We start from the raw sequence: 14,494 nt of genomic DNA on the forward strand, positions 1-14,494 counted from the left end.
AGTAGTCGGGGCATGTACCGATTCGAAGGCCTGAAATTTCTGGAAGCCTACTACTACCAACCACTATATCTAAAGGATTTGATGAGATATTTTTCACTTTTGATGTTTTACATAGTTAAAATTTTAGTAATATGTATCAAAATACTTATTTATACTCATTGTAATATAATTGCATAATTTAAGTAAAAAAATGCATTGAAAATAGTTTTTTTTTATATAACTTAATTACCGATTTAGGCTAAATGATCGAAATGCATATCAGCACTTTTTTCCTTCACTATCTTATTTCCACATCATTATTTTCTTTGGTCATCAAATATGCGAATATCCTAATCGACCAATTGCATGTTCCATAAAAATTTATATATTCATATAAATAAAGTGTAATAAATAACCGAGAAAATTAACTTTTAAATGCTTCTATCAGTATCACTGCGCTATCAAAATAATAATAATATAGTTATCTTACTTGCTTCATGTCTGTTATGTTTTTGATCGTGTTATGGTTTGTGTGTGTGAGTGCCAAATAATTATCTAAGTTATATTATAGGAACATTGATGATATACGTTTGTCTTGCTTATTCTGACAAAGTTGAATTAAGCAAGTATGTCTTTTCATTCGTTGTCAATTAATACTTTTTGTGTTAATAGAAGTTATGTACAATAATACTATTTCAGATTCAAGACAACTCGTCGTTAATACTTTTTGTGAAAATAAATTCAGGAATGTAGTGCGATATCTCATTTATGTATCGGCTACAAGCGTTTCTTTATTTTGTATTTTTCATCTGCTATACAACAGTATTTGCTTTAAGTATTATGTTTACACATTTTTTGACAGTCAGGATTATATTCGTCGTCAAAACTTTTTCTGAAAATAAATTCACGAATGTAGTAATATCTAACGAATATAATCCTGAATATGAAAAGGTATATATAATTCAATTTATGCATAAGATTTTAACATTTTTTTATTCAAAACACGTAAATAATGGAAAATATTAATGCAACGGTAAATACAATACAAATAAAAAATGTTATGCAGCAACATGAGTACTGAATTGCAAACATAAAAAATGTAAGGATTATAAATGAAGAGTAAAACAATCTATTCAGTCGATAAAGAACAATTTATTGAAAATAATCTAAATACATTTCATTATTTCCTGTACTTTTGTAAAAAGAATGTAAGTTATAAAACAATTTGGGTGATATATAATACCTACTATTTACAACAGGTATTATTTTTGTTTTTTCAACAAAAGATTAGCAAATCGTATAATACACATTTTATATCTGTTTATAGTATACCCTTTCAGGTAAAAGTACACAAAAATCCTACGAAAAAAAACAGCAATACGATAAATAAAACACAAAAAAACGAGTCGCATAAAAACGCTTACGAGTTTTATTTATATATATAAATTATTGTTACTTTTTTACTCTACATAAAAAGAACATGCTAAAGTTATATACTCAGTCCTTTTAATCGGCCTATTATACGAAGCTACCGCCTAGAATAGCTGGGCCACATGTTATATTTTTGTTTTTTTATTTTAATTTTTCATCATTGCGATATCGGTGCAGGAAAAAAAGAACAGAATAAAAGAACAGAATAAAAGGTGAACCTTCAATCAAGCAAGTTACTAAGAAAAAAAACGAAAAATACGTATAATGGCAGTTGCACTTGCACTTTGTGCCGAGTTAAATATTCTCGTACAAAATGTAATGTTCAATCAATACAATAAAAGAAGTTAATTTCTTATAAAATTAATGCTACATTTTCTAGAATATACAAACAATAAATTTGAACTTTACAATGGTCTTATGATCTACTTTGTTATCAGCAATGTGGTTATTAATAATCATCTTGATAAATGTTTAGAAGAAAACATGTTGTATATATTATTTTCATTTTTAAAGGTGTAGCATTACCTTTATAAGCTTGAAAAGAATTAACATTAATTAAAATAATATAATTTTACGAATCGACAAAGGAATAACAAAAAATACGAATATCGTTGTGACTTTTGATTTCCGACTGTCGATCTGACAATATTTTGTGCATTTACAACTTTTCTTCTTTTGTTGTCTCCCATTTACACCGATCGTATAAGGTTTGTTAACATTAAAGTCAGTATATATAAAGTTATATTAGATACACACGTGTATCATCTTTCTCAATTACAGTATTCTCTTCGCTTTTGAAAGTTTTGCGGGAGAAAAAGCATTTATATAAGGCTATATAAATTGGTCTGTTCGTTGGATTATGGAGCTAAAAGCATCAATTGATATGACGATTTTTCATGTCATAATTGTTTGTTTCTTTTTATTCATTTATTTTTTTTAACAAGGCACTCGTGTTCAAGACTCTCATCATTATCCAAACGCAGACTTGAAAATCTTTTTACAAAACAAAATTAAAAAATAAAACAGAAAAAAGAAGGATAAATAGAGAGAGCCTCACCGTATGTCTTAACTCATTGATGAAATCACTTATCGCACCATTGAAATCTTGTCTGATTCATGGCTCTTTCTTCTGTATCACAGGTCACAGATATTCTTGTTTTTTTATTTGCCAAAAAAGTTCTGAATACACAACCGCTTACTCATGAAATTAGAATTTAACAGTTATCCTATAGACGCAAATGAACTATTATAGCTGCCTTGCTTACCAAAAAGACTTTAGAAAACTTGATATGTTGAATGAAGATGAATAAGGTATTCAGAAATTTAAAAACATGTAATAATTAAAGCATCCATGTATGTACATAAAAAAAATTATCGTTTAAAAAAAATTGTAAGAATTAGTCTTGTCAATACAAACAATTTAATAATTTGACGACACAGGTCGCTTAAAAAGTGCCAGTCAATGAAAGAAATTTGCGAAAAAACAAGCTTAGCACGATGAGCCTTCACATTGAAGGACTATTTTCGTCGACGCAGTACAAAAATGTTTACATACAATCATCATACTATTTTAATCGGATCTCATGTCTGTTTTTTTTTCTCGTGGAAAGTGTTTTTCTTTTAGTTTTTTGAAATTTGAATTAAAGTTAATGTACATCGTATCTTCACTTCAATAATTTTCTAATTATTAACCCTTAAATTTAGTTTTTATCTACGTAATAAAAATTAATTACGCTGTTACGTCTTGCTAACTGAACGATTTAGTAGGCGAAGGAACACACCAATGTTTTTTTTGTTTCTTATTTTGTAAACACATCACGCTTCATTCTCAAAACTTATTTACAAAAATTTTTTCCAAGAAGAAGCTTATACTGAAAACTATTTAATTTTTCTAACCATAACAAAAACTCAAATTCAGATTCCATTTATTGGTAAAATCAAATTAAGTCAATTTTACAATATTTGTAATAATTACACGTATAAGCATCTTTTTGGCATGCGCCATGTTCTTTCCAGCTATCGAGTCGCGTATATGCGTATATCAACGTGGTTTTGTAAAATATTTGTAGATTTTATGGAGGCATGTGACATTCAGTTATCGGTTTTCTTATGCTGGATAATTCACAATTCAAATGTCAATAGAAATTGTAAAATTCAGTCACACGTTTTGTATCATATAATCAATTAACCTAAATTGAAATATATATGTACAAAATATAATTTCATAACAAAAGTTCAAAATATTTATTTAAAAATTCATTGATCCTCAATGTATTGCTTTTTCATTTACATTTTCCTAATTAGTGAAATTTAGAAAATTATATTATATTATTTAAAAATTTTTACAAATAAAAACTTTTAAAAAATATTCTTGCAGCTATACAATTCAATGCTTGCTTAATAAATTCTCAAAACAATGTTTTAGCAATTTCTAAGCATACCAACGATCAATAAATTTTCTAGTCTTATAATTTTGTTCCAAGAATATCTTATTATATTAATACAATTTACCATTACAAATTATCAATTAATTGAAACAGCTTTCATGTTCTTGAAGCACTTTTCATTGGGTGCTTCTGCTGGTCTTTATTGCTTAAATTCCAACGCTATAAAACTGTTACTCAACAAGTGGATATTAAATTACATAGTATTAATTGACTGTGCATATCATTACGCCTTGATCGATATTTCGCATAATATTCAGTAGCAGAATAAATTATTTATTCCTTTTATTTGTCTTTTCAACGAACAGTGTATATGAAGCACATTCAGTGATGGGCAAGCGACAACGGAGATATGTTTAGTGTGAGCTCGATAAGATTTTTTTCCTCTTTATTTTTGTACATGAATAAGGCGAACAGGACACTCTCATTATTATTTTATAACTTTCATTTTTCATTATCTGATAAATTACGGATTTTGCTCAAAACATTTATACAAAATAGGAGACAGTATCGCATTCTCAACAGTAAATGTAAGATTTCATAAAATATTCTAAATTAGCACATTCAAAAGTAATAAAGAGTTTTGATAGTAACCGAATTAAAAAAAACTTTTAAAACTTATTCCATAAAAAAATTATGATATTAATGTGTCCCGGTAAAGCATAAGAATACAAATTTAGAATATAGATTCTTAAAAATAACTGAATTCGAGCAGTAGAGCACTTTCGTATCGGGCTCTCTTTATGAAATTATATTTACTCGATTAAGGTCGCCGAGCAACTCTGACTTTTTTCTCAAAATTTAAGAGATGAATACAGATGTCTTGTGCAATGTTCGTGGAGTCGTGTGTATATATATATATATGAAGCGCTTCATACTTCACTTGTCCCTCTCTCATTTTTTAATTAATATTTACAATGATAATTGCATCTGCGTCAACGAAATCGACGATCGGTTTTAATTTACCTATTCAATAATCCAGTGCAATGGAGCGCTGCGAAGTTTATGCTTCGGTAAGATAGGTGCAAGGATAGTTATTTTTTATGTTAGCGACAATAAACATGTTGGCTGCGCCAGATGCAACCACCTACAATTGTAAAATGACATTTTCATTATTTCACGATCATCAACAACATAATTATAAAGTAATTGTTACAGTAAGTACTTTAAAATAACTAGCTGCGCGTTGTTTACTATTTAAATTAAATTTGAAATTACGATGGTTTAAACTGGGTACAAGACAAAACTTCAATATTATCAAAGTTTATACTTACAAGTTATTCAACAGCAAAACCACAAGTTTCTTCTACTGCCTGTGTAAGCTTGTCCAGCATTTTTTTATAGTTTGGATAACTTTGTGGTATATCAATTCTGTTGAAACAAGTGTGCGCCTTTGGTAGATTCTCACTCGGAGCATCTACTGCATGAATTGTAAATAAACGAGGACCTGCAGCTCCAGTTGATCCTTTAAAAACATCATACGAATACAAATTATAAAAATAATTTTTAGAGTTGTAATAAAAATCAATAAATACATAGCATATCCAAAATATTACCTTGCAAAGCTTTGAAACCCTGCAGTGGAACTCGCGAACTACCAGTAACAAATTGAAGGAGTCTTGCTCGCATTTCTTCGCCATACGACTCGACTATTTGCCAGAACCACTTAACTACAGGCGTATCGGGCGTACAGTTCTTCAATCTAGTGTTTAGCTTCCAGTCGTTGATGTCAATCGTACCAAGACCACCGATGACGAGTTCTAATTCGCGTTCATCGAAAGGTCTAAGCAATTGCGAAGGTATCAATTCATGGAAGCCCTTTTGTAAGGCTAAGAACTGTTGCTCTATTCCACGCATAAAGCGATAGTTGACATACAGACGCACGTATTCTTTCTTGTTTTCTTCCGTTACTGGAATGTCCTTGCCACCAGGCTTCAGTTCGTGGTTCTTTAGGACGCCAAAACTGCTGTGCTCTACTGAGAATGCCGCGTCAAGTACACCATCTATGCTGTTTTCTCTGTAAAGATGAATGATATAATTGTTTTAAAAATTGATTGTTTGAAGTACAGCAATTTCTGAAAAATATAACTCACAGCATCCAAGTTAAACTTCGATGCAGCTCCGGATCAACTCCTTCGATATCATTTAAGGTTATGGCCTTATTTAGCAACATCTTGTAAAAAGGTGTGGTAAATCCACCGTCGATGTGATGACCATGAAACACAGCAATACCAATAATCCTACCAGCAAAATGGAAGTAAGATAGATGCTCCGGATTGATACCGGAATCAGCATTGATCTGCAACGTATAATTGTCATCCCTCGAGTACTGAAATAAGCCGTACTGCGGGTTGAGCATCTCATGAGATAGTAGATAGAGCCATTCTCGAGCTACGCCACCGTAATCAAGTCCTTCTTCACCTCGGAATTTAACCATCAGACGTTTACGCATGTCTTTTGGTCGCATTTTCATTACTAGTCGATATGATTCCTACAATTCAAATGCATGAATAATTAGAGTTGGTAAAATATAGTTACCATCGTTTAAGATGTTTAATTACTTCGAATATTTCGTTTCTTGACACTTCCAATCTACAATGTCCCGTCTGCGGCTGAAGCGCATTCAATTCCGCTCGCAGACACTTCAACTTCGCAACTAAATCTCGTTTATACTTTGGAAGAAGTTCGCTTTCCATCAACTCTTTTGGCAAATCTGACACCGTTTGGCCATTTGGAGTGGACGGAGTTTCGGCTGTAATAACCATTATTTATTTATAATAATAATTTATATATTTTGTTCTGTAAGCTTTTAGTTTTTCAAAAACATTATTTAAATAGCCAAATGTGACTAGTGTTTTAAAAACGAAAAAGAAAAAAGAACAAGAAAATAAAAACGAAAGACAAAAATATCGATAAAAACAATTCGAAATAATAACTCGGCTATCTATTATACTAAAGTAAAAATGTTTATTTACACTAGATATGCATGTTTCAAACACTAAAAATTCCAAGCAATCGATAACTTCGAAAAGTGAAGCAATTGAATTCCCGAAACGAAAAAAATGAAAAATCATTCGACATTGCTGAAAAGAGTACAATCTCACTGTAAACAAAACTATCAGTCTTACTCGTTGGAGTATTATTGTTGCTCGCACCATCACCTCTGGGCCTTTGTTGATTAGCATTTTGTGGCGTAGAAGGTGGTGGTGGAGGTGATGCAGCTGCTGGCCTTGTTGATCCATTCGGTTCTGTTCTCGCAGGCGTCGATGGATTATTACTATTAGCTTGCTGCTGCTGCTGCTGTTGCTGTTGATCCACTGGCTGGCCATTTTGGCGCCTGTAATACCAATTAAGTTGCTCGTGAAAACGCGAAACTATCATTGAGTAATGCATTACTTATGTATAAATATTGATCATAATTAATGAAGGACGTGTGTGCTGTCGCGAATATCTTGACACAAACTTACTGCGCTTTATCCTTTGTTAGTCGGCTTATCTTATTTTTAGTATTGAACTAGATTACTGAATATCTTTTTATTAGTTAAAAATCAATCATGTTACGATTAATAAATGAAATTCCACGCACACAGCACCACATGCTAAATGACGTATTGATGGAATAAAATTTATCATTATTAAAAAAAAATTCATGGCATTGATTTACTACTTTCGAGTAATTTGAAGCACCCGATTAATTAATTATACGATACTCGTAATTCTACATATTTATCACACCCTGTAACACACTTATTTTTCTAAAATTATGCGTCACCATCAAATGAAAAACCCATCAAAATCATCTACTAAAGTTTTCCCCCAAATAATTTCGTTTCCCCAGAAAAACGTGCAACCATATTCATCAGTGACTCACTTTAAGTAATTATTGATGATTTGCGTAGAGATGCGAGGGTCGGTGAACTGAGTAGTGCGATTGTTGTGGTCTACGAAGTAAACCCGTCCACTCTGTGTTTGACGCATCTCCCAGCCACTCGGTAATGGACCCAAATCCAATTCGTTGGCTGGTAAATCACGAGGTATACGAGGGTCATGCCACGTTGATGTACTGGTTGGCACGTGATAGAAATACACCTGACCCTGCTGCGTCTTTCGCATCTCTGAAAGACGTTTGTTGTTGTAGATGCGCATACCGGATACGCAGGTATAAATACGTTTTGAATGGAAAAAATGCTTAGCGCAATTGATTCAACAAAAATTTAACACTTTGTTGTGTACATTTGAAACTTATATACCGATAAATTTCACAGATGCATTTTTTTCTACAAAAAAATTATCTGATCAAGCACAATTTACATTACTTCGAGTGATTTTAACGCGTTGACTTTTTTTTCGTTCTCCAAATAATAAAAACAGCAATCTACAAAAACAGAATGAGCGCGCGCTCTCATTCGGAGAGAACTCTTTTTATCAATGATCTCAATAAATAGAAAGGAATCACACAAGTTATCACACGTTTTCTTTGCGTTATAAATATTGCAATAACTTAGTGCTAACTTGATTGTTATGAGAACTAAATATTGTTACCGAGAGTTTGAAAAACTATCATAACACGCATATCACATGTATTATCAGTATGTTTCGCTAATGTATCGTGTCGTGAATCATGTCATTAACTTTTAGCATTTGAATCGTAAAAAATTTTTATTACTCAAAGCAGGTGAAAAACGATTAAAAAAATAGTATTCCGTAAAATAAAAATCGATGCAAATATTGTAATCGTAGGTGTATATACCAATTAAGATTACTTTACAAAAATGTACATACATGTACATGCATACGCAAATGATTGCTCATTGATCGAACTGCGTATAAATATGCAAGTGGATGTTTTGAAAGTGAATCACATTGCAGATGTCTCACGACGCCCGCGCTATTATTCTTTCTCTCTCTATCTCCCTACGTTATATTAATTTGTAAAATAGAATCGTCGTCTGGGAGATAATAATCTCGATAAAAAAAATGTTTCGTACCAGAATGTATAAGTATCTTTCAATTATTACCCATATACGTCGAAAAATTCCAATAGAATTTTCTTTGTATACCTTAATTTCTACTTTTTCATTGACTTTCCATTTTCGCTCATACTCGACACGCTCTAATAGCAATGATGATTATATTAAAGTTTCAAACTCACCATAACCCCGAGGTAAATCAAGAGGTTGCACATCAGTCCTCCTCTCACCCATAATTCCACTATTTCGATTTCTATTGGGTCGACTTGGCCTCCTCGCTTGACTTCCATTGATTTGTGGTCTCGCGCTTCCATTGCTTTGTTGCTGATTTCCATTTTGTTCATCGGTACGTCGACTCGATCTTGCCGATGATACAGCTCTTGGGTTTGGTGTACTTGAGGAGGTATCTTGCGCCGGTGAGCCAAGCGATTCCAGTTCTCTTGATGCTGGATTACTTTCGGCTGGACTATTACTACTACTTGGTGGTAAACTCGATGGTGATATTGGTGCTGGGTCTGAACAAGGTAGCACTGGCGGTGGCTCTGGCGTTGTTGGAATTATTGCATTGTTTGGCCTAAAAGAACGTTTATTGATTTAGCGAGAGGTCACGGTGTTAAGATTCTGGATTAAAATGGATTTTTTTATATTTATCTTTAATGAGTTGACGCTTAATTAAATGTCCGATGTGAATGAGGTTTAAAACATCTAATGAGCTATTTTTGTTTTTTAAATATTTCAAATAAATCACACGTTCAAATAGAGTTTAACGGATACAGATTTTTTTAAATTTATTATTTTGAAACGTTTGGAATCTTTCCAACAACAAAAGTTTCTACATAACACGAAACAAAATTATCTTCAACAGATTTTTTAAAGTTGAATGAATATTTTTCTTTTTTTTCCTCTGAGCTTACTTTTAAAATTCGAATAACACGTTTATGTCATTCTATATTTGCAAGTACAAAATATCGTTGTATAAATCACTAATATATAGTTTTTAATGGCGTTTGAAATATTTGATGACCTCTGATAATAATTTAAGTCATCAACAAACTAGTCGAATATTTTTGCAAGAATACACATTTGCTAAATTTTTTAAAAAATTAAAATATTTTCTGATGTAATATTGAAATAATGATTTGTCAAGGTGTTTTTATATATGAATTTTACATCATGACAACTCCATAAAATTAATTAAAAGCCAAAAAAGCTTTGAGTGAAAAAAATTAATTTTCAATAAGCTAAACTCACCTCGAATTCGGACGGACCCACTGTGTAGTACGCGTGTAATGATTGACGTAATAGAGTCGACCGCTCTGAGTTCGCCTTTCCTCCCAACCATCTGGCAAATCCGTAGGACAGCTAAGGTCACCAAGCATGTCAACCACAGCATTGTGACCAACGGTGTTGCTTATTGCACCGTTGTGACCATCTCGCGATAACAGCGACACTACGATTTGCCCCTTCACGATATCCGAATCGTCCGAGTGAGCCTTGCATAAATCCAACCGTTGATCTTCGCGAATCAAAAATTATATTAATATTTTCAATTAACAACGAGAAAAAAATAATTCAATGATAAAGTATTATTACAGCCAGTATCCCTGAGCCTTTGGATGGTATTGGACAAAATTCGCACACATCCGAGAAAGCCTCCACCCTGTTTTTTGTGGATTTTGCGGTGGTTCCACACTGATATAGTAATGCCATCATTTTTTCCAATGTATCTGAATGGCATAAAAAATCATTTATTAATCCTTGAACTATAAATGTCATCACTTTCTATTTACTTATTTATAGAGCAAAGTTGAAGCTGAATTGAAAACAAAGATGTGTTTTCTTCTTTCATTATATATTTACAAAGTTTATTTATACTCACAAATCATAGTGTTGATTCCACTTTGGGTCTAGAGTGGCTTTGCATGTGTCTGTGCTGTGTATCTGGCCAGAACCATCTACAGTAATTTTGGCAAAAGGATCGGGCAGACCTACAATGCAAATAATTTATACATCTATAGTTTTTCATTCTAAACAATTACATAGCATAAAGAAATTGCAACAGAATTACTTACGAAATAGATCTTTTCTTGCAAGGTTACGAGCACACAAGACTGAAATTTAAAAAATCTACGTTAGCAGAAATAAAATTAATTTTTTGACAACAAAGAATTATTTTGCATGAACTATTGTAAAATTTGAAGACATCATTGATGGACAAAAGAATAATGAGAATCAGCACATCCAGTTAAATGTATGAAGAGAAAATGGAACAAGCACTGTTGAGAGAAGGAAAAAAAAATATGATCTGGTTGCAGAGTTATCAATTAAGAAAGAACGACGACATTTTTAAACCCAGCAAGTACTTTCTTTCTCTCTCTCTTTCTCTCCCACTTTAAATAAATTCAATTGGCAGCTGCATTAATTAAACTTCATTTACAGCCAAGTTTAGGGAACCAAAGTACGTTGTATTTAAGTTACCACACTACATTTGGTGTCTATTCACAGATGATTCTAAGGACTTGGTATCAGGTGATTAATAAGATTAATTTTTTTAAGAATAAGCTGATGAGAACAATTTACAGTTGACAAGATAAGATGTTTAATCTGCATAACAATGAAGCCTTATCTTTCTTTATAATCACATGCAAACAATTCTATGTGCTGCTAGGGAATAATAAACATGATTGCACTTGAATTGCAAAATTTTTTATTTTATGAATTTGACTTTATTAGTAGTTCAACATAATAGTTTAGTTTTAAAAGTAAATTCAAACAATTATAAATAAGGTAATACTAGATTAAGTTTTTTTTGCAATATACTTATTAATATATGGTTGCGTAATTATTATCAATACTTTGACAAATAAATTAAAAGAATCAACTGGAAAGTACAATGGTACCTCAATCACTTGGAAAACAAAAGAATAAGAATTACAAAATTGTCAATTCTCCCTGTTAGAGCAAATAAATTATAAAATTTCTGAATTACCAGATCTAATCAAGCTTAATCACAGCTATGTCTTGAATGAACCTGTCACTTGCATTGCTCTAAATCATTTTGTTAAAATCTACTCCAGTGTACACACTTTGAAAGCTTAACAGAAGTACAATAGCCAAAAAGTAAGGTTGCACTGAATAGATGTCAAGAGAAATCACATTATCACAATGTACAAAGCTTGAAACTCAGCACAAGCCTCAAATTCAAATAGAAAATCAATCAGTTCCAATCAACGCTGATTAACAAGCAGCTTGAATGATCCTCCAAGCAAACTAGTTGTATTAATATCACCGTGAACTAATAAAAAAAAACACTTTGGAATCAAACAATATACCACTATTTAGCTGTAACAAAATAATTGTAATCACACTAAAAAAATGCAAATCTTCTTTTGAGTGTTCACATATAGGCTCCAAAAAGCCATGCATGGATTGCATTAAAGTGGAAAGCCAATAAAGCCTCGTTAATCAACGGTAGTGCAACGTAAAAAAAAAGGAAAGCCACAGCAGCGTCGGCCAAGCAGAACGTGTATATTCCTCGGCGAAGGTGCTCGTGCAGCCATATTGAAAATAGCATCGGGGGAACGCGACAACGAGGGAAGGGACACACGAACGGATTGAGCAAAAAAACTGTACGTTGAGGTGTATGGCTCTTTAAAAAAAATTGCCGAAGCAATAGACTTACTCGTTAGGCGGATCTTGGTCGCCGCGGTCCTCCTGCTACCGCCAGGGTTCGACATCCTCGAGGCACATTGGAGACGGCCTCCTGTAGGCACTGCATACACGCACGTCGCGTCGTGCACACACCGCCGCCGTAAATAAAAGTTTCGACGACGACGACCACGACGACGACCACGACGACGACCACGACGACGATCAGCCGAGAACTGTGGTATGTATAATGGCGCGCACACGCACACCCGCGCTCTCTCCCTCTTTTACTTACACTTACGCGCAACACGGCAACGCACGCATACACACACACACACACATACTAATGTTTTCTTTCTTCCGACTATGCAGTATGTAGTATGTAGTGTGCTGCTGCCCGCCGTACTGCAACAATATATGCAGTCTCTCACACAGACAGACAGAGCTGGCTACTGATGTCTGGCGCTCCGTCAATGAAGTTTTCTACTTTCGAGAATGCAGTGCATTGTACGCACACATATATCGTACCTAGTATCTACGCGACGAGTCGACTCTGTGAAATTCACAGGTCACGTGGTATGTCCGCAGCCATTTAAATGCTCTGACGAAAAAAGTTTGAATATTAAATGAATTTCACTGACAGTTTTTTATCATCCAGTTCTTATCAATAACTTACATTTTTTTTGAATATTTATTTCTTTATTTCCGTACTTCAGTTGATTAAATTTTGTAGTCGAGCAAACCACTTTTCAGTTTATTTGATTTACGAAAAACTGATAAACATAATACAATATAATATATAATAAAATTCTAAGTAATATAAATATATATAGGAATGGAGTATATATATTTGATTAAAATGTATTTGATTGATGCCGTGCCTTACTGACGACTATCTTACGCTTGCTCAAATAATCAAGCGTAGATAATGCACGTTTCAATATGCTTTTAGCTCGCTAACATTAAATAATTGTATATCTCCTTTTTAAGTTTAAGTTAACAAATATCAAGTTTAATACGAATTCGGTATCTAATCTAACAGAAAATTCGTGTTTTTTAGGGGGAGGAAATGTATAGTATAAAAATTTGTCAAATGTACGCAGGATGAATCTATGTAAAAACTAAAAAAAGGCTATACTCTGATACCTCTTTTCGAATAAATTTTATTACCGTTGAAAAAAAGCGATAAACGGCATCACCATATTTAATTCCAGATCAGCCGCCCTCGATTTGTTTTGAGTTTTCTATGTTTACCCGAAAATCTAAAAAATTCAATTGTCATCTCTTTATCGAGGCACGCGCAGTTAAGTATGGTTGAAATCTTTCATTTCGTCTTTTTTGAGTGTCAAAAAAGGGAGTGTAGAATCATATGCGTAGGAGAATTAACGAAGATTCGATTGAAAAAATTTACAATTGCTGTGGCTGATAAAATAATAATATACAAAAGAAAAACGCGCTGCCTGGTGGCTATAATCGCAAGCTGCATTTCGAAGCTCATTCTTTTTTGATCGCGTGCTATGACAATCAGATACGTCGTTAATCGCTTACATAAGGTGAGTTTTTTATTCAATTTTCTATCTTTTGCGTATATTGTGTTTGGGCATTTCGCTTCAACTTGATTATTAAAATAAACGCTAAATTATTTGTACCTCGCGTTTTTAAAAAATTAGTATGCTAGGATATATACGAGTACATTGAATTGATCAAAATTCTAACAATAAATTTATGTAATATACATAAAGTACTTTCATATTTGTTTATTTCAATTGCAATTAAATGATTGACAAGCAAACAAAACTATGTCAAAGTTAAAGTGGATTTCTATTTCAATAAGGAAACGTCGAATCAGTAAACTTTTTTAAGACGTATGACTGAAACTTCTGACTTAATTTAAAACCATTCCTTAAAAAAATATGTAGGTCTAAGTCGAAGCCGCTGCACAGGCATATCGAAATTACCGCGCAAATGAGTTCAAAGTATTTTCGTTTAGAACTTGACCTTAAGTTTAATTATATACTCTCA

General features: G+C 32.7%; 1 protein-coding gene across 1 annotated transcript; it reads right to left on the minus strand.

Moving 5' to 3' along the window:
- Positions 1-1,118: 1,118 nt before the first annotated feature.
- Positions 1,119-13,096, minus strand: LOC131668615 (E3 ubiquitin-protein ligase SMURF2). The gene is made up of 13 exons (XM_058942941.1): positions 12,507-13,096; positions 10,897-10,935; positions 10,704-10,812; positions 10,418-10,551; positions 10,076-10,340; positions 9,007-9,398; positions 7,726-7,969; positions 6,983-7,191; positions 6,416-6,606; positions 5,948-6,345; positions 5,411-5,871; positions 5,129-5,319; positions 1,119-4,941 (listed from the first exon to the last, which is right to left on the minus strand). The coding sequence occupies exons 1-12, from the start codon at positions 12,559-12,561 to the stop codon at positions 5,132-5,134; spliced, it is 2,685 nt and encodes an 894-aa protein (XP_058798924.1). The 5' UTR covers positions 12,562-13,096; the 3' UTR covers positions 1,119-4,941; positions 5,129-5,131.
- Between the last annotated feature and the right edge of the window lie 1,398 nt (positions 13,097-14,494).

Source organism: Phymastichus coffea, unplaced genomic scaffold (assembly GCF_024137745.1).
Source record: "Phymastichus coffea isolate CEN01 unplaced genomic scaffold, Cenicafe_Pcof_1.1 PCOF00081, whole genome shotgun sequence".
Lineage (NCBI taxonomy): Eukaryota > Metazoa > Arthropoda > Insecta > Hymenoptera > Eulophidae > Phymastichus > Phymastichus coffea.

Coding starts and splice junctions, on each gene's coding strand:
- LOC131668615 (XM_058942941.1), bottom strand. CDS start 12,561: ATGTCGAACCCTGGCGGTAGCAGGAGGACCGCGGCGACCAAGATCCGC. Junction 10,936..12,506: donor GACCAAGATCCGCCTAACGA/GTAAGTCTATTG, acceptor TTTAAATTTCAG/TCTTGTGTGCTCGTAACCTT. Junction 7,970..9,006: donor TGATTTACCTCGGGGTTATG/GTGAGTTTGAAA, acceptor AACGTCTTTCAG/AGATGCGAAAGACGCAGCAG.